The 18,490-nt window shown below is 37.5% G+C and overlaps 1 protein-coding gene across 2 annotated transcripts in view; it reads left to right on the top strand.

Annotated features, from left to right (window-relative positions):
* KATNAL1 (katanin catalytic subunit A1 like 1) overlaps positions 1-17,526 on the top strand; it is an 83,170-nt gene extending 65,644 nt beyond the window's left edge. For both annotated transcript variants that reach the window (XM_030308629.1, XM_030308639.1), the window contains exons 10-11: positions 14,829-14,955; positions 16,802-17,526. In XM_030308629.1, coding sequence (XP_030164489.1) covers positions 14,829-14,955; positions 16,802-17,000 — 326 coding nt within the window. In that variant the 3' untranslated portion in view covers positions 17,001-17,526. The remainder of the gene's footprint in view (positions 1-14,828; positions 14,956-16,801) is intronic.
* Positions 17,527-18,490: the final 964 nt, after the last annotated feature.

The following is an 18,490-nucleotide window of genomic DNA, read 5'->3' as shown; positions in this document are numbered from 1 at the left end:
CCTACTGAAGATGTAGGATATTTCTGCACCCAGGAAGTTTCTATGTGCCCCCTACCAGTTAATTCAAACCCTTAATTGGCATTACCTTTCCTGGTTTTTGTCACCATAGATGAATTTTACCTATTATTAAACTTCACATGAATGGAATCGTAATATGTATGTACTCTTGTGTGTCTGTTACTTTCAGGCACCATAATGTTTTGAGGTTCATCCACGTGGTTACGTGTATTGGTATATTCCTGATACGATTATGCCACAATTTATGTATTCCTTTTTTGGTTGAACATTTGAGTTATGTCTAGTTTAGAGCTATTATGAATGAAGGTGTAAATAATTCTTGTGCAAATCTTTTTGTGGATGAGTGTTTTGGATTCTGTTGGGTACTATAGCTAAGAATAGAACAGGTGGGTCCTAGGGTAGATATGTATATGTTTAACTTTATAATACTCAAACTTTTCCCAAGTGGTTGTACCATTTTACTCTTTCACCATCAACCAACGAGAATTCCAGTATTTCCACATCCTTGCCAACATTTGGTATGGTCGGTATTTTAATTTTAGTCCTCCTAACAAGTCTGAAATACTCTAATTATGGTTTTAATTTGTGTTTCTCTAATGACTCATAATGTGGAGTGCCTTTTCATGGGCCTGTTGGTCATTGGTGTATCTTTTGTGCAGTGTCTTTTCAAGTCCTTTGCTCAGTTTTTAATTGGTTTATTTGTTGTTCTATTAATGCTGTGTAGTTCTTTATCAGATACACACATCATGAACATTTTCTTCCAGTTTGGTTTGCCTTTCAATTTTCTTTATGGTGTCTATTGATAAGGAAAGTTTTAATTAGTTATTTAAGTTTATTTATTTTGAGAGAGAGAGAGAGAGAAGGAGAGAGAGAGCACGATCAGGGGAGGGGCAGAGACAGGGAGAGAGAGAGAATCCCAAGCAGGCTCTGCACCATTAGCTCTGAGCCCAGTGCGGGGCTCAAACTCACAAACTGTGAGATCATGACCTGAGCAGAAACCAAGAGTCAGATGCTTAACTGACTGAGCCACCCAGGCACCCCTATTTGTTTATTTTGAGAGAGAGAGAGAGAATGAGCAGGGCAGGGGCAGAGAGAGAGAAAGGGAGAGAGAGGATCCCAAGCAGTCTCTGCACTATCATCGCAGAGCCCAATGCGGAGCTTGAACCCACGAACCGTGAGATCATGACCTGAGCTAAAACAAAGAGCTGGGCACTTCATTGAATGAGCCACCCAGGTACCCCGGAAAAGCTTTAATTTTGATGGTCTTCTTGTTAAGCTTTTCCTTTACAGATAGCACTTTTTGTGTCTTAAGAAATCTTTGTTTACTCCAAGGGGCAAAGGTTTTCTCCTATTTTTCTTCTAGAAACTATAGTTAAATCTGTGGTCCATCTTGAAGTAATTTCGTGTGTGTAGTATCTCTTAGAGGTTGAGTTTCATTTTTTTCAAATATATATCGAGTTGTTCCAAGCACCATTTGTTGAAAGGAGTTTTCTTTTTACATTTAGTTAGTTTGGCACCTTTGTTGAAAATTATTTTTCTGTGTATTTGTGGGTCTGTTTCTCAGTTCTCTGTTCTATTCCATTGACTTAAATAAGTATAAGGCTGTCTAATTAGGTTATCTGATTTTTCTTAAGTTTTGATACCTTGTCTTGAAAAGAATTTGTCCATTTCTTCTAATTTGCCAAATTTATTGGGATTTGACCTAATACAAATGTGCAAGCTGACTAAAGGGTTTATGTGAGGCTGTTGATTTCACGTCTGGTTCTGGAGCCTGAAGTCAGTAGCGAGAGCAGTCAGGAAGACAAGATGAAGTGGTGGAAAGAAAGACAAATTATAACCTCTGGGGATGAGCTGGGACCCCATGAGGACATACTGGAACCCATGCTGGGCTCTCATTGCCTCTAAGACTTCCAACTTTGATGACTGGGATGTCCTATTGAAGAAGCTGGCACTGTTTGTAACAGTATTAAATATACACCTGGCTAAGGAGTCAGAAGAGCTGAAGGAAGAAATCTGCCCTAGCAGGGCAGAGCCAGCAGATAAGTGACAGTATGCTTGAGCTGCAAATGCACTTCATATTCTGAACTAATTTTCTGAGTTGATTCATTTCTGCCTTTTAAATTTCACCCATAATGACTTATGTGGTGCACACTGAGTCAGAACTATTCAGTGAGGAGAATTCTAGGAAATGAAATTACAGCTTTGCTTAAGTTGACATAATACAAATCTGTACACCTAATTTTCCTTTTATTGTCTGTAGGGTCTATAGTAATGGCTCAGTTTTCATTCCTAAAATGGGTCATTTGTGTTTTATCTCTATTGTTCTTGATCATCTTGCTCTAGAGATTTATCAATGTTATTAATCTTTTAAAAACTCAATATTTTGCTTTGAAATTTTTCTGTTTCCTATGTCATTGATTTTTTTCTCTTATTTTTATCACTTCTCCATTGTACTTTAATTTTCTCTTTACAAAGGTAGAAATTTATGCTATTGATTTTAAACCTTTCTTCTTTTTTTAGTATACATATGTACAGCTATAAATTTCTCTTTGTGCACCACTTTGGCTTTATCCCACAGATTTTGCTATAGCATATTTTCTTTATTCAGTTAGAAATATTTTCTAATTTTCCTTTTTTTTTTTTTGTTTTTTTTTTCTTTGACTCTTGGGTTATTTAGAAGTTTGTGGTTTACTGTCCAAATATGTGAGGATTCTCTAGATATCTTCTTGTTGATTTTTAATTCAATTCCATTATAGTCAAGAACTACTCTGTAGAATGTCAATTTTTAAATTGTATTGAATTTATTTTATAATTCAACATATAGTCTTTCTTGGTGACATGTTTTAGTTGCGATTAAATAGAATGTTGTTCTGTGTTTGTTGATTACAATATTCTGTAATTGTTGGTCAGATCAAGTTAGTGTGATAGTATTGTTCAAATCTTCTAGATTCTTACTGATGTTTTTACTCTAGTTTTTTTTTATCAATTACTGAGAATGGGTTGTTAAACTTTTCAAATATGATTGTGAATTTGTTTATAACTGTTTGCCCTAATTCTCTCAATTTTTGCTTTATGCATTTTGAAGTTCTGTCATTAGGTACATAGATAGTTATCGTTGTTATACCTTCTTTGTCTTTCTACCGTTATAAAATATCTCTGTCTCTGGTTACATCCTCTTTGGCTTGATGTTAACTTTTTTTTTAATGTTTATTTTTGAGAAAGAGTGAGCAAGGGAGGGGCAGAGAGAGAGAGGGAGACAGAGGATTCGAAGTGGGTTCTATGCTGACAGCAGAGAACCCGATGCAGGGCTTGAACTCACAAACCGTGAGATTATGACCTGAATCAAGTTGGATGCTTAACCAACTGAGCCCCCCAGACACCCCAGCTTGATGTTTACTTTGATATTAATACAGCCTCACCATCTTTCTTCTGCTTACTGTTTGTATGATATATCTGCTTTCTTCTTTAATTTTCACCCTGTCCTTATTTTTACAGTGTAGTTCTTGTAGACAGCATATAGTTGTGTCTTGCTATTTATCTAGTTTGTCTCTGTTTTTTAATTGGAGTATTTAGTCCATTTAAGTATAATGTAATTATTGATATGGTTATGTTTAAGTGTGCCATTTTGTTTGTTTCTCTGTACCTCTTTTCCTAATTTCTTTTGATAATTGATTTTTTTATACACTTTAATTCCTTTATTGGATTTTTTTACCTGTACCTATTTTTTTAGCAGTTAATCTAGGGATTATAATATGTACCTGTAACTTCTCACAGTCAATTTAAAGCTAATACTGTACCACTTCATGTAAAATATAATAACTGTTTGCCTCCCTCTGCCTTTGTGCTGTTTTGTCATGTATTTTACACCTACATTCATTGTAGATCCCACAATATAATGAGATTTAAATTGTCAGTTTAAACTTAAGAGGAGCACAAAAAAGTAGTGTTTTTCATTTACCTGCATATTTAACACCCCCGCTGCTCTGCTTTTCTTTTTTAAGGTCCAGATTTTCATCTGGGTCTATCTCCCATTTGTCTGGAAAACTTTCTGTAACATTTCTTCTGGTTTAAGGTGTGCCAGCATCAAGTTCAGTTTTTGTTATCTGAAATGTCTTTATTTCACCCTTATTTCTGAAGGATATTCTTGATCGATAAATAATTCTGGGTCGGGAAGTTTTTTTGTTTTGTTTTTTCTTTCATTACTTATGAGGATATCATTTTGTCATCTTCTGGCCTCCACTGCTTTTTGCTGTGAGGTTAGCTTTCATTCATCTCATTGTATATATAATGTGTTTTTCCCTCCTGGCTATTGTTTTTCAAAATCAGCTTTATCAAAGAATGATTTATATGTAATAAACTTTATCCACTTACAATGTGATGATGTTGACATTTGTATACAGCGTGAAACCATACCCCAATCAGGGTACAGAACATATCTTTCATTATGATAGGATTTCTTGTGCGCCTTTGTCTGTTCTTCTTTCTTCCCAACACCTTCTACCTCAGGCAACCACTGATCTGATCTTTGCCATTATAATTTTGAATTTCATAAGTAGGATCATACAGTATGAATTATTTTGGACTGTCTTCTTCAGCAAAATTGTTTTGGGATTTATCAATGTTATTTTTTTACTGGTGAGTAGTATTTCCTTTTATGGCCATATGACAGATTATTTATCCATTCTCTTATTGATGGATATTGCGTGGTTTCTGTTTTGAGACTGTTGTAAATAAAGCTGCTGTCAACATTCATGTTCACTTCTTTGTGTGGACATGTTTTCATTTCTTTTGGATAAATACCTACCAGTGAAATAACTGGGTCATGTGGTACTATATGTTTAACTATAGAAAACGGGTTGGATTTTCTTAAGTGGTTGTCCTCTGGTTGTTTTTAAGAGATTATGTTTATCTTTTTGTTTTCAGCAGTTTTACTATGATGTACCTCTGTGGAGTTTTCCTTTTATTTATCCTATATGTATGTTGGACTTTGATATTGTTTCATAGGTCACTGGGACTCTCTTACATTTTTTTTCAGTCTTATTCAGATGGATAATTTCTGTTCATTTATATTCATGATCATTGATACTTTCTTCTGCCATTGCCTAATCTGCTTTCAATCTTGTCCAGTGAATTTTTCATTTCAGATATATTTTGTAAATCTAGCATTTCCATTTGGTTATTTTTTATAGTCTCCATTATTTTGCTGGGATTCCTCATCTCTTCATCCATTTTGTCCATCTTTTCCTTTAATTCTTTGAGATTTTCCTTTCAAAAGGTGGAACTTCCTTCCCTCCCTTTGAAAATGGATTGGATTTAGTGATTTGTTTCTAAGGAATAGAATATGGCAGAATGATGCTATCTATATATGACTTCCAAGGGGCGCCTGGGTGGCGCAGTCGGGTAAGCGTCCGACTTCAGCCGGGTCACGATCTCGCGGTCCGTGAGTTCGAGCCCCGCGTCGGGCTCTGGGCTGATGGCTCGGAGCCTGGAGCCTGTTTCTGATTCTGTGTCTCCCTCTCTCTCTGCCCCTCCCCCGTTCATGCTCTGTCTCTCTCTGTCCCAAAAATAAATAAACGTTGAAAAAAAAAAATTTATATATGACTTCCAAGGCCAGATCATAAAAAGGACAGTTTCTGCCTGGCTCTCCCTCTTTCAGATCATATGCTTTTGGGGAGGCCAGCTGCCACACCATGAATTCAAAGAGCCTGTGGAGAAGCCCGTGTGAGAAGGAACTAACATGTCCCACCAAGAGCCAACACCAGCTTTTCTGTTATGTGAGTTAGCTGCCTTTGGATGACTGTAGGCCGGGCCTGTACCTTGACTGAAATTTCGTGAGAGGCCCTGTATTAGTCAGGGTCTCTAGAGAAACAGAACCAATAGAACATGTGTATAAAGAGACAGATTTATTTTAATGGACTAGCTCATGGAATTACAGAGACTGTCAAGTTTAAAATCTTCAGGGTAGGCTGGCAGGCTGGAGACTCAGGGTAGAGTTGATGTCACAATTAAAGTCTGAAGGCCCTTTCTGGGCACAATTCCCTCTTGCTCTGGGCAGGTCTGGCTTTTGTTCTGTTCAGGCCTTCAACTGATTAGATGTGGCCCATCTGCATTATGGAGGGCAGTCTGCTTGACTGAATCCACTGATTTAAATACTAACATCATACAAAAACATCTTTACAGGAACATCTAGAATAATGTTTGACAAAATATCTGACACAGTGGCCCAGCCAAGTTCACATAAAATTAGACATCATAGGCCCTAAGCTACAGCTTTCTAGCTAAGCTTCTCCCAAATTCCTGGTGCACAGAACCTATGAAGGTAATAAATTGTTATTTTAGGCCACCATGCTTTAGTGTAACTTTTTTATTCAGAAATAGATAATTGGGGGACACCTAGTGGCTCAGTCGGTTGAGCTTCCAACTCTGGCTCAGGTCATGATCTCTCAGTTCATGAGTTCAAGCCCCACATTGGGCTCTGTGCTGGCAGCTCGGAGCCTGGAGCCTGCTTCCGAGTCTGTGTCTCCCTCTCTCTCTGCCCCTCCTCCACTCGTACTCTGTGTGTCTCTCTCTCTCAAAAAATAAACATTAAAAAGTATTGTAAAAATAAGGAAATAGATCATTGATATACTGCTTTATAGTTTTTGTCAGCTAATTCTTATACGTGGAACACAGTTTGTATTGGCTGCTTTTTAATTTTCTTGACCGTGGGTCACCTTTTCTGTTTCTTCACATGTTCAGTAATTTTTATTGTATATTTTACACTGTGGAGAGTCTGGATCATGTTGTTTTTCTTTGAAGGGTACTGAATTTTATTCCAGCAGGCACTCAAATTTTTGGCAGAACTTAAGAAAAAGCCAATTTACAGTTACTTGCTGTCTCTTGGCTAATGCATGAAAAAAGTTGCCTCTTCTCTTTTGTTTTATATTTGCTTACCATAAAAAGACAAGTCTGGTACCAGTTTCTTCCTGATGATCAGAAGTGGAAGCCTCACCTATGACTTTTGGAACTTAATTTTTATAACATCTTCCTTACTCACTTCTGTGACTAGATCTCCAAGCTCTATGGTGTAATTAATTGGCTCACCGATTCCATCTCGCATTGTCTTTCCTGCCTGCTACTATGTATATACCATTAATTCTAATAATCTTGTTACTTAAAAAGAAAAATGTTCTTTTTCTTAAAACATGCTTAAATTACTAGTTGAATTTACAATAATAAGAAACTTTTTTAAAGCACTAATGGAAGTGGTTCAGTTTAGAACCTGGAAGCTGTTCTGGAATATTACACCTCCCAGAATCAGCTCCTTAGTGCCTGGCTCGCTCTCATATTAGCCGCATGAAATTTTGAAATTTGAGTGGTTTGTTACAGTTTCTGATTTACTGTTTCTTTACTTTCTCTTTGTTCCTCTTTTTACTCTTCCTTGTTTTCTAAAACAAATCTCTCTATGCTATCTAGTGTATTTGTATGAAATGAGTTTCAATTTTACTACTGTATACAATGATTATATATAAGAAATTAATGCTAATGGGGGAAAATAAAAGTTTTACTACTTGAACTGACACCATTTAAACTTTTGTACTTTGAACTTTAATTTACCATGATAGGGAGGAAAAAATGTAACTAGAAAAATAGTTGATGATAGCAATTTTATAAACTGCTAAGGAGAACTTAGGTGTTGGGGAGAAACACATACTTTATGATACAAAGGTAGGGACTTAGCTTTCCTTGAAATATTGGAGAAGAAAATAGATTTGGCTGACTGAAGGGTTTTCTTCTAAACTTGTTTTCCCTTATGAAAACGTTATATCCATTATAGGTAATCACTTTTGAGTGCTTCTGTCTGTTCATTACTAGTCTGAGGGTCTGTACCTGTGACCACAGACCTTGAGAAATCGCTTTCTCCTAAAGTGCGTCCAAACAGATCATCGTAATTAGAACTCCACTCTTTTTCTTTCATCTGTATTAATTCAGTAGGTGTTTATGTAGCTCTTTGCTATTAGAAAGACATTTATTGGGTTCTGTGGGAATATAAAGATAAGTAATGGACAGGCCTCATCCTTAGAGAACTCACTTTGTAGTTGGAAAGTAGGCATACACTTAACCTAACTGCAGGGAAAACAGTGTAACGTGTGGTGCCGTTGTTCTCCGTGGTACTTTTCCTTTTCTTTTTAAAGTTTTTGTTTAAATTCCAGTTGGTATAATATAGAGTGTAATGTTAGTTTCAGGTGTACAATACGGTGATTCATCACTTCCATACAACATCCGGTGCTCGTCACAAGTGCCCTCCTTAATCCCCATCACCTATTTAACCCATCCCCCACTCTGGTCCATGGTACTTCGGAGTGGAGAATGAGGACTGATAAATTCTGACTGAGGTGCTTTGGGGAGACTTCATGGAGGAAGTTGCATTTTCACTCATTTCCAAAGAGAAAAACAGAAAAAAAAAAAAAAAAGAGAGAGAGAAACAGAAACAAAGGTGTGGTTGCTTGAAAACGAATAGATAGATAGGTCTTGTGGCTGAAGCATCTGGTAGGATAGAAGGGTCTGGAATAGACAAAACAGCAACATGTGGAAAGATCTGAAAGAATGATGTAGCAATCTAGGGTAAAATTAACGGGAAGAAGAGATTATATGAAAGTAAAAAGAAGTTGGAGGACATTTTATGAACACACGCAACCTATGAAAGTAAATTTTTAGTTGGAAAAGGCGAAAAGTAAAACAATGAGAATAGATAAAACCAAAGCCACCCGGAGGCCCCGGCTGAGGCTGTCTTGCTGGAGCACTTTCATGTTGTCTCTGGTCATTGCATTGGCCCAGGCTGCTTCGGGCGCGGTGGCTTCAAGACAGTCCGATTTCATACGTGGTGGCCGTGGCTCCAGACGTTCCGCTAGGGGCGTCGCTTTTTATAACCTAGCCTTACCGGTCATAGTGTCACTTCTCCTGTACCCTGGGTTGAAGCATTTACAAGCCCACCCATTTTCAAGAGGTGGGAATTAGACTACCTCTGGGTGGGAGAGCGTCAAGACCGCACTGCAGAAGCGTGTGTGGGATGAGAGAGACTCTCGCAGCCATCCTGGGAAGTACGACCTGCCATTGTTAACAAAAGGCAAAACAGCAGGCCCAGGGGGAGCTTGGCCTTACATAAGTCTCTCCCTTCACTTTTTGCATCTAAGTTACGGCAGCAACCGCCTGATCAGCTTAATGAACTCCCTTTTTCAGCCCCTTTCATTTAATTATATTTTGCTTTTAGAATAACCTCCCTAAATCATTAAAGCATCATAGAGTCTCTTAGAGCTGAGTCTAATTTTCCATCACATCAGGGTCAGAGTTCTTTGTTTAGTTGTGCGTGCGTGTGTGTGTGTGTGTGTGTGTGTGTGTTTACCATAAGTTCTTATCTGTCTTATTTATATCTGTCTTATTTATATTTATTTATTATTTATTTATTTATTTATTATCTTATTTATATCTGTCTATTTGTGTTTCTCAGTCCTCTTTTGTACTTTTCTACTTACCATCCTCCCTCCCCGCCTCTGGTATATATATGTGCTTCTTTCTACTTCATGTCATTATTTATGGTACTCCCATTTCCAGATTTTCTCCCTTTTCCACTCTATTTAAATTTTATTGGGGCACCTGGCTGGCTCAGTCAGTAGAGCATACGACTCTTGATCTCAGGGTTGTACGTTCGAGCCCCACATTGGCTGTAGAGATCACTTAAATAAAACTTAAAAAAAAATTATTGGTTTTTCAAAGTTGGCATTAAAGCATACTCATTCTGTGAAGGCTTCTTTTGGCCTGGCCTGTCTCCCTTGTGTAGACTTCACTTCCCTGGGTTATCTGTCTCCCAGATGTTCCTTAATAGAAGGGATCTGGGTTTTCTCTGTCTCCCTCTAATCTTGTTTGTCGATTGACTGATGGTGGTGGTGGGTGGGTGCGGGGGCAATGAACAGTTTTTTGAGTGCTGACTGTGGGCCAGGCTTTACATCTATTAACCCATTTACCCCTCACAACAGTCTTATGTGGTAGATTCTGTTCTTATCTTTATTTGACATGTGAGGAAACTGAGGCACGGAGAGGTTAAGTATCCTACCCAGTGAGGCAGAGCAGGGCAGTGAACCCAGGCGGTCTGGCCCCAGAGTGTGCACTCGTGTTCTTCTGCACTGGACCTCCAAGTGTGCTCAGGGAAGTTGTTATCACAAGAAGTGTATGATCCTTTTAACAATGTTTATTTAAATTTAGAATGTATATTAACTTGGTTATGTAGTGTTGGTGGTTCTTGACTATTAACCTATTAATTACTTGTTAAATCCTTTCACAACGTTATTAAATATCATTCATACAGTTTTATAGAGCTGATAAATCCTACTTGGGACCTTCTAACAAACCACTGATACAAGCAGAAGTAGAAGTCACTTTCCCCAAATTACAGTTACGAGGGAAAAGGATGCTTCCAACTAGGGCTTCAGTACTGGCTTATACTCCAGAGTTCATTTAAGGTGACTGTCTGGAACTTTCTTTCTTTCTTTCTTTCTTTCTTTCTTTTTTTGGAACTTTCTTTCTATGGGATAATACAGTATATTAAACTTGGCATTTGAGTTCTTAGGGCAGGCTGCAGTTAAACATTCTGATTTCCAAATACAATGAATTCTAGTATCAGGACCAAAAGAGCAAAGTGATCTTTGTTCACTAACATTCACACTAACACGTTGTGTGGAGCACTGTGAAGTCACACTTACGTTAAGTTTGGAGTTCTTATGGAGGCATTGGGAGCACCGCCACTTTGTGTAGCCGCAGACCTGGGAGCTTCCTGCCCCTCCCTCTTTTTCCCCGCCCCCCTCTGGCTGGCCACCTGAGTACAGGACTTCTTTGGCCCCATACCTCAAGTGATGGGCCTGCTGGCTGGGGATGGACAAAGATAAGGAGCCTCCTTACTTCCAAGTTAAGGAATTCTGGAGGTAAAGATTGCCTAGTCACACTCTTTTTTTCTGGCAATCCCAGATAACGCGTGCTTGGTTCTCTTTCCACTGTGGCTGCTCTTTGTGTTGCTTTGCTCTTGTCTTACTTTGTGTGAGTGAGAAATAGAACTCACAATGGAAGCGTATTAAAATTTAGTTCAATCTATCCAATAATTGGCAAACAGGCAGATAACTACCTCTGTAGCTCAAGAAATGGAACGTTATCAGACTTCAGAAGCCCCCAGTATGTTCTTTCCCTAGCACAGCTCCCTTCTTGCCCCCTACTGGTAATCACTGTTATTCCTTTTATGGAAATACTTTTTTTCCCTTATAATTTTCTCGCCTAATAATATATCCCCAAAGTTTAACCTTTTTTTTTAAAAAAAAAACTTAAATGGAATCACACTGATTGTGTTCCTCTGTAGTTTGCTTCTTTGGCTCCAGTACATTTTTAAGATTCATCCATATTACGATTTCTAGATGCTGTTCATTTTTGTTGCGTATAGCATTCCATTGTATCAGTCAGCAAGGTATGCCACAACAAAGTACCACGGACTGGGTGGCTTAAACAGAAATTTATTTTCTCAGGCTACAAGTCCAAGGTCAAGCAAGGTGTTATTTCATTCTGGAGCCTCTTTCCTTGGCCTGTAGGTGGCCATTTTCTTCCAGTGTCTTCAGGTGGTCTTCCTCCGTGTGTGCACGTGCGTGTGTGTGTTGTGTCCTAATTTCCTCTTCTTATAAAGATACCAGTCAGACTGGATTAGGGCCCACCCATATGACCTCGTTTTTACTTTAATTACCTCTTTAAAGGCCCTATCTCCAAATACAGTCACATTCTGAAGTATTGAAGGTCAGGGCTTGAACATAATACTTTAGTAGGAGGGACACAATTCGGCCTGTGATATCCATTGTGTGATTGTACCACGATTATCCATCATATTATTTGGTGGACATTTTGGTTCTTTCCAGTTTTAGGCAATTATGAACAGTGCTGCTGTGAATATTTTTATACTTGTATCATGGTGAAAACGTCTAAGCTTCCTTAGGTTAAGATGCCGCATTCCATCCTTGCAGCGAATTGCGGGTCAGGCTACATAGCTGGAACAATAGTCGATAAATCCTATCTGTCTTCCCAAGTGGTTGTTGCACTTTAGACTTCTACCCGCAAGGTGTGAGAGTTCCTATTGCTTCCCATTTTCCCAAAACCTAGTGTTTTCCAAAACCTCAGCCTTTTTCATTTATACCAGCCTCTTGGTGTGCAGTGCTATCTCACTGTGGTTTAATTTTTATTCTCTTCATTATTAAATACAGTAAAGCCTTGGTTTATGGGCATAATTCGTTCTGGAAACCTGCTTGTAATCCAAAGCACTTGTATATCGAAGCGAATTTCCAGAACCATTGGCTCAGTTGTGATCCTGTGACATTTGGTGTCACGTACTGCTCGTTTTGCAAGACGTCGCTCGTTTACCAAGTCAAAATTTATTAGAAATGTTTGCTCGTCTTGCAGAACACTCACAGAACAAGTTACTTACATTCCAAGGTTTTACTGTAATTTGAATATATTTTCCTTTATTTATTAGCCACTTGGATTTTGTTGTTATATATCTGTTCAAGTCTTTTGCCCATTTTTCTTAATTAGGTGGTCTGATCTTTTTTTAGTTTTTGTAGGAGTTCTTTAAATATTCTGGATATAAGAACTTTGTTACTTATATACATTGTAAATAACTTCTCAAACTCTGTAGCTTGTGTGTTTTCGCTCTATTTAGAGAGTCTTTTGATGAATTAGAGTTCTTAATTTTAATGTGGTCAGTTTATCAATCTTTTCCTTTATGGTCAACTTTCTGAATATATATATATATATGTCTTAAGAATATTCACTCTGAAGTCATTAAGATATTTCCTGTTTTATCTTTTAAGATGCTCATAATTTTTGCATTTTACGTTTAGGGTTGTAATATATCTGGCACTGATTTTTATGTATGGTACGAGGTAGGACCCAATTTCACCCCCCCCCCCCCCCCCCAGTAAATAGCAGTTCTGGGATCCTTTCTCCAACTGCTGGAACCACCTGTGTCATAAATCAGGTATCCATAGTGTATGCTTTGATCTACTTCTAGGCTCCCTATTCTGTATCATTGATCTATTTACCTGAGTCCTAATGCTTTGTAATAAGTCTTAAATTCTGATAGAGCAGTTCCTCCCATCTTACTGTTTTTCCAGACTGTCTTAGTTGTTCTTGTTTCTTTCCATTGCCATAAACATTTCAGTATCTGACTGTTCAGATCCACAAACAAAATTGTTGTGGTCTTTACTGGAATGCAAAAGCATTTTTATATGCTGTATGATCATTTGGAGGAATTGTCAATGTCATGAAATACAAAACAAACATTGGGGAACTGCTTTAGATTAAAGAAGACTAGAGAGATAAGCCAGAAGACTAAAGAGATAACTAAATACAATGTGTGATGGTTTTTAAGAAAGTTATAAAGTCCTGGGGAAAATGGGGACATTTTAATCTGGATTGTCTATTAGATGATTCTAATGTACCAATGTTAAATTTCCTGGCAAGTGTGATAGTTGAATGGATACCTTTGTTCTTAGGATGTACATGCTGAAGAATTTAAGATGAAGTGTGATTGCCTACAGCTAGCTCCCAATTCAGGAAACAGTGGGGAGGAGGAGAAGGGAGTGATAATGGCAAAATGTTGACAATTGATGAGTCTAGATGGAAGATAAATGGGCGTTCATTGATTTTTTTTAAACTGTAGATTTAAAATAAATCTAAACTTTTCAAAAGAAAAGTTGGAGAAAATTAAATTTAATTTGATATATCAGGAAATAGTAGAAAGCCAGATCCAACCTAAGTTTGCATTCTCTTAGTGTGCTGTATTAAATAGCGAATTTGCCACTAAAACTGATGGTAAAAAAAGCAAGCATGATTGGTTATTTAAATAATTCTGTACTTCATTAGAGCTTACACAATACACATTCTCATCGTACTGGAACATTAGATGTCTGTGGGCTAGCTCTCCAAGTAAAAATACATTAATATGTTTTTTGCGACAATTGCCAATTTCCTCTATCATAGGAAATCTTTTCTATATCACACTAAAACGTGAGCGAAGTGATTCACAGGAGTTAGTCCACGTAGTCTATAGTTTTATAAAACTAGGCCAAATGTTGTTTTACTAAAAGAATGTCTGGTACTTGAATATTAATATTGAATGTTAATTATTTTATTTTTAATAAGGATTTTATTTTTCATGAGGGATCACAGACCCTTTGTTTTCAAATCTGTATTTCATAATCTTCTTCACACCTTTTTGAATATATATGTTTATATCTTAAGAATATTTACTCTGAAGTCATTATATTTCCTATATTTCACAATCTGTATTTAAAACTCTGAGTTTTGTTTCAATTTTTAGTTATTGAGCCGAGGCACATAGGAAGTTAAATAATTCTGAGTCATGCAATGAGTTGGTGATACTAGGTGAACTCAAGTTATTGACTCCTTTTTGCATTAGTCTCTTTCTTTTTTTTTAAATTTTTTTTTTCAACGTTTATTTATTTTTGGGACAGAGAGAGACAGAGCATGAATGGGGGAGGGGCAGAGAGAGAGGGAGACACAGAATCGGAAACAGGCTCCAGGCTCTGAGCCATCAGCCCAGAGCCCGACGCGGGGCTCGAACTCACGGACCGCGAGATCGTGACCCGGCTGAAGTCGGACGCTTAACCGACTGCGCCACCCAGGCGCCCCAACTTTCTTTTCCTAAATGTTGATATGCGATTTCTCATCAAAATGATTTGTAAAGTAAAACATCTAACAGTAACAACAAAAAAATCTTTTAACAGCAAAAGGAAGAACTGAGCTTCTGAAGATCAATCTTCGTGAGGTTGAACTGGCTCCTGACATTCAGCTGGAAGATATAGCAGAAAAGATTGAGGGCTATTCTGGTGCTGATATAACTAATGTTTGCAGGTATTTTTTTTTTTTAAATAGTTTTTTTTTTTTTTAACGTTTATTTATTTTTGAGACAGAGAGAGACAGAGCACGAATGGGGGAGGGTCAGAGAGAGGGAGACACAGAATCTGAAACAGGCTCCAGGCTCCGAGCTGTCAGCACAGAGCCCGACACGGGGCTTGAACTCACAGACTGTGAGATCGTGACCTAAGCCGAAGTCGGCCGCTTAACCGACTGAGCCACCCAGGCGCCCCGGTATTTTTTTTTTTTAATAGTCTGTGACTTTTAGATATCAGGTATAGATTTGACATGAGGACTGGTCTTAAAGTCAATATAGTTATTAAAACCTTTGACGTGAAAGCAGCAGTCCATTTCCTTGAAATGGTTTCTCATTTGTCTTCTTTTCTCTCTCTTTTTTTTTTTTTACATAGCTTCATTGGTCATTGTTAGATGAATAAATATATAACAATATGGTCCCCTTTTCTGTCTTTGGTTTTTAAGAAATTTTACTTGGTAATAATGATTTTGACAAGCTAAGGTCAGTTTAGCCCTAAATTGGAGCCTAGCTGCATAAACATAAAATAATATTTCGTTTTGGTTAGTATTATTTTACCACATGCAGAAGAGCAAGCAAAGTTGATCAATTTAAGCTGGGAAATATATAATATATACTTATATATTTAGTAACATCATAATTTAGTGACATCGTAATTTGTAGATAATTCACATCACTCAATCCTTTTAAGCTGGGAAATACATACTTATGTTATATAAGTATATATTACACATTTCCCTTTCAATTTAGTGACATAATAATTTATAGACAATTTACATCACTCAAAGAAGAGGATTTTCTTTTATTTATTTGGGGGGGGGAGGGGAGAGTGCAAGTGGGGGAGGAGCAGAGCGGGAGACAGAGGATCAGAAAGGGGGTCCGTGCCGACAGGCTGACAGCAAGCAAGCCCGATGTGGGGCACGAACCCACAGACCGTGAGATCATGACGGGAGCCGAAGCCAGACACTCAATCCACTGAGCTACCCAGGCGCCCCAACAGGATTTTCTTTTAGTTGTCACCTTCTTAACTGTACTGAAATTGACATCAGTAGCCTTTCTTTAAAACTATAACATCTGTTGTTTCTCACTCTGTATACTAGTATTTTTCATGTGCGTCTAAGTTTAGCGGCACATAATCTCACAGTAGTTTCTAGTAGCACTATAATAAAATATATAAAATTTTGAAGTTTTGGTTGGGTTGGCTTCCTATTAGCTTTTTCGTGAGCATTATCTGCCTCTTCTAAACCTTGATAATAATTTACAGTTGATCAGAGTGGAGCTGAAAATAAGATCTGGAAGAGCCGGATTTTATCCTTTTAGTAGCCCAGCAATGCTCCATGTGGAGAATTCCACATCCACTATATGTAGATACATTCATGTTCCAAAGAAGGAGTTTCCTGGCTTTACCTCCTCTAATTAGGTTATAGACAAACTGGTGTAAGATTTGAATTATGTTAACCTTAGCCATGTGTTCATTTTCAAGTATGCAATTCAGTAGTTCACAATTCACTTCTGTTTCCTCACTTTCTTGGCTGTCTTTGAAGAGCAAGTGAGGAAAAGGAAATTTGGTACTAGCTGAGCCTAAGCTAGACTTTTTGGATTCATTAATAGTACATTTTATGTTTAAGTCATTTACATCCTGTTTTAACCTTTCTTGCACCCTCAGATAGCTCTAAAATGGGAAATTCTGAGCAGCATCGTAAAAACATAGAAAATGATCTTTTGAATGTTTGGTGTTAACTTTCTTACAGTTGAAAGTGTTTAAAACATTTACATCAGTATGTATTCACTGATTTTGTATGTTTTTAGGGATGCCTCTTTAATGGCAATGAGACGGCGAATCAATGGCTTAGGTCCAGAAGAGATCCGTGCACTTTCTAAAGAGGAACTTCAGATGCCTGTTACCAAAGGAGACTTTGAATTGGCTCTTAAGAAAATTGCTAAGTCTGTCTCTGCTGCAGACTTGGAGAAGTATGAAAAATGGATGGTTGAATTTGGATCTGCTTGAATTTCTGTCAGCTCTTTCATTTCTGGTATTTTTACTTATAAAATGTGAAGAAATTCCCTGCAGTTTTTTTTAAAAACAGGTTTAAAACTTCTCATTGGAGAGATTTTTCCCTTACAGGAAAAAAAAAAAAAAAAAAAAAAAACCCAAACCACCGAGAGTATAACCGTAGTTGAGAAATGAGAAGAGCTTACATAGAGAGCCTGGTAGTCTCCACCACCTGGCTTTGCGCTGGTATCCACATGTGCACATGTGAATAGTGCACATCTAAACCAAGGTGTCGGGGAGGCCGAAGGAAGCGCTCCGCGTGCTCTTGTAGAAACTTGTTTACAAAAGGTTCAGAGGGACCTCTTTTTCTCACGTGCGTCTGTTGGGTTTTTTTGCTTTGTTTTCTTCTATTCTTTGCTCTGAACACGAGGGACCTGATACGTTGACTTTTAACAGCAACACTGCATTTGTGTCAAATTCCTCGTTCATTGTTAAAAACGAGAGTTTGGAATTAAATAACGAACTCGTTAGTTAAACCTTTAGAATTCAACTCTTACTGTTGCCGTCTATCATATGGTTGAATTTTAACCCTTCCTTCCCCCACCATTTCTTCTGTTAGCCTTCTCATCATTTCTTCAGCTTTACATATCCTCATGCCTCGTGGTCTTTGAGACGTTTTGTCAGGTGGTGTCTCTGGGCTTCAGTATTTTTTGCTGGTACTTAACATTTCACGTTGGAAGGATGAGAAGAATGTAGCGATTGCATCAGATGCATTTCTTCATTCTAGACTTCTGGGTTTGTTTTCGCTTTTCTTTCAATACATTCAAATAGATAAGACCTTTACTTTCCTCAGCTCTAGCAATGTTTGATTTTTGCTGAACTTGACTTTCATATACTAAATAAATGCGTGGGTGTTCAAAACAAGTCCACTCTTTTGTGGCTAATGCAAAACAAAACAAAAATCGTTATACTTATCCAGATAGCTTGTTTAACACAATAACATTGTACATAATGAATGATGTTCATTTGAAAATGTTAGAATTATTCCTTGTCTAGGTTGAGAACTTGTACACCACAGTGTACACAGGATAAGATTAGGATAGAAATCTGACATGCACATGTCACGGTCAAAAGAGGCCAGAAAGTAGATGTGTCTAATCACAAGTAAAATATCCTGGTGTTAGTTGTTTTAAATTACATTTATCCCATTTTGGTTGGGCATCCTATGCTTTAATGGTGATGCTTTTTAAAATTTGTATTTGATGAGATCTTGAATTCTCAATTTTGGAGAGCAGCCACTGGTTTAAAACTAAAAATAATAGAACTTTTTAGATACGTAACAAAAAACCCTCTTAGTATCTTGCTTTAAGAGATTTTTTTTCCCCTACTAAGAATTGCATAATTATCAGATAACTTAAGTCTGATTCTAAACTCCAGTATTTTATAGAATGCTATAAATTACCCCCTGCTTCCCTGAGGTATAGATTATAAGAGTTAAAATCATA

This window comes from Lynx canadensis, chromosome A1, assembly GCF_007474595.2.
Source record: "Lynx canadensis isolate LIC74 chromosome A1, mLynCan4.pri.v2, whole genome shotgun sequence".
Classification (NCBI taxonomy): Eukaryota; Metazoa; Chordata; class Mammalia; order Carnivora; family Felidae; genus Lynx; species Lynx canadensis.
Note: the sequence above shows the minus strand (reverse complement) of the source record. Positions and strands in the feature narration are given on the sequence as shown.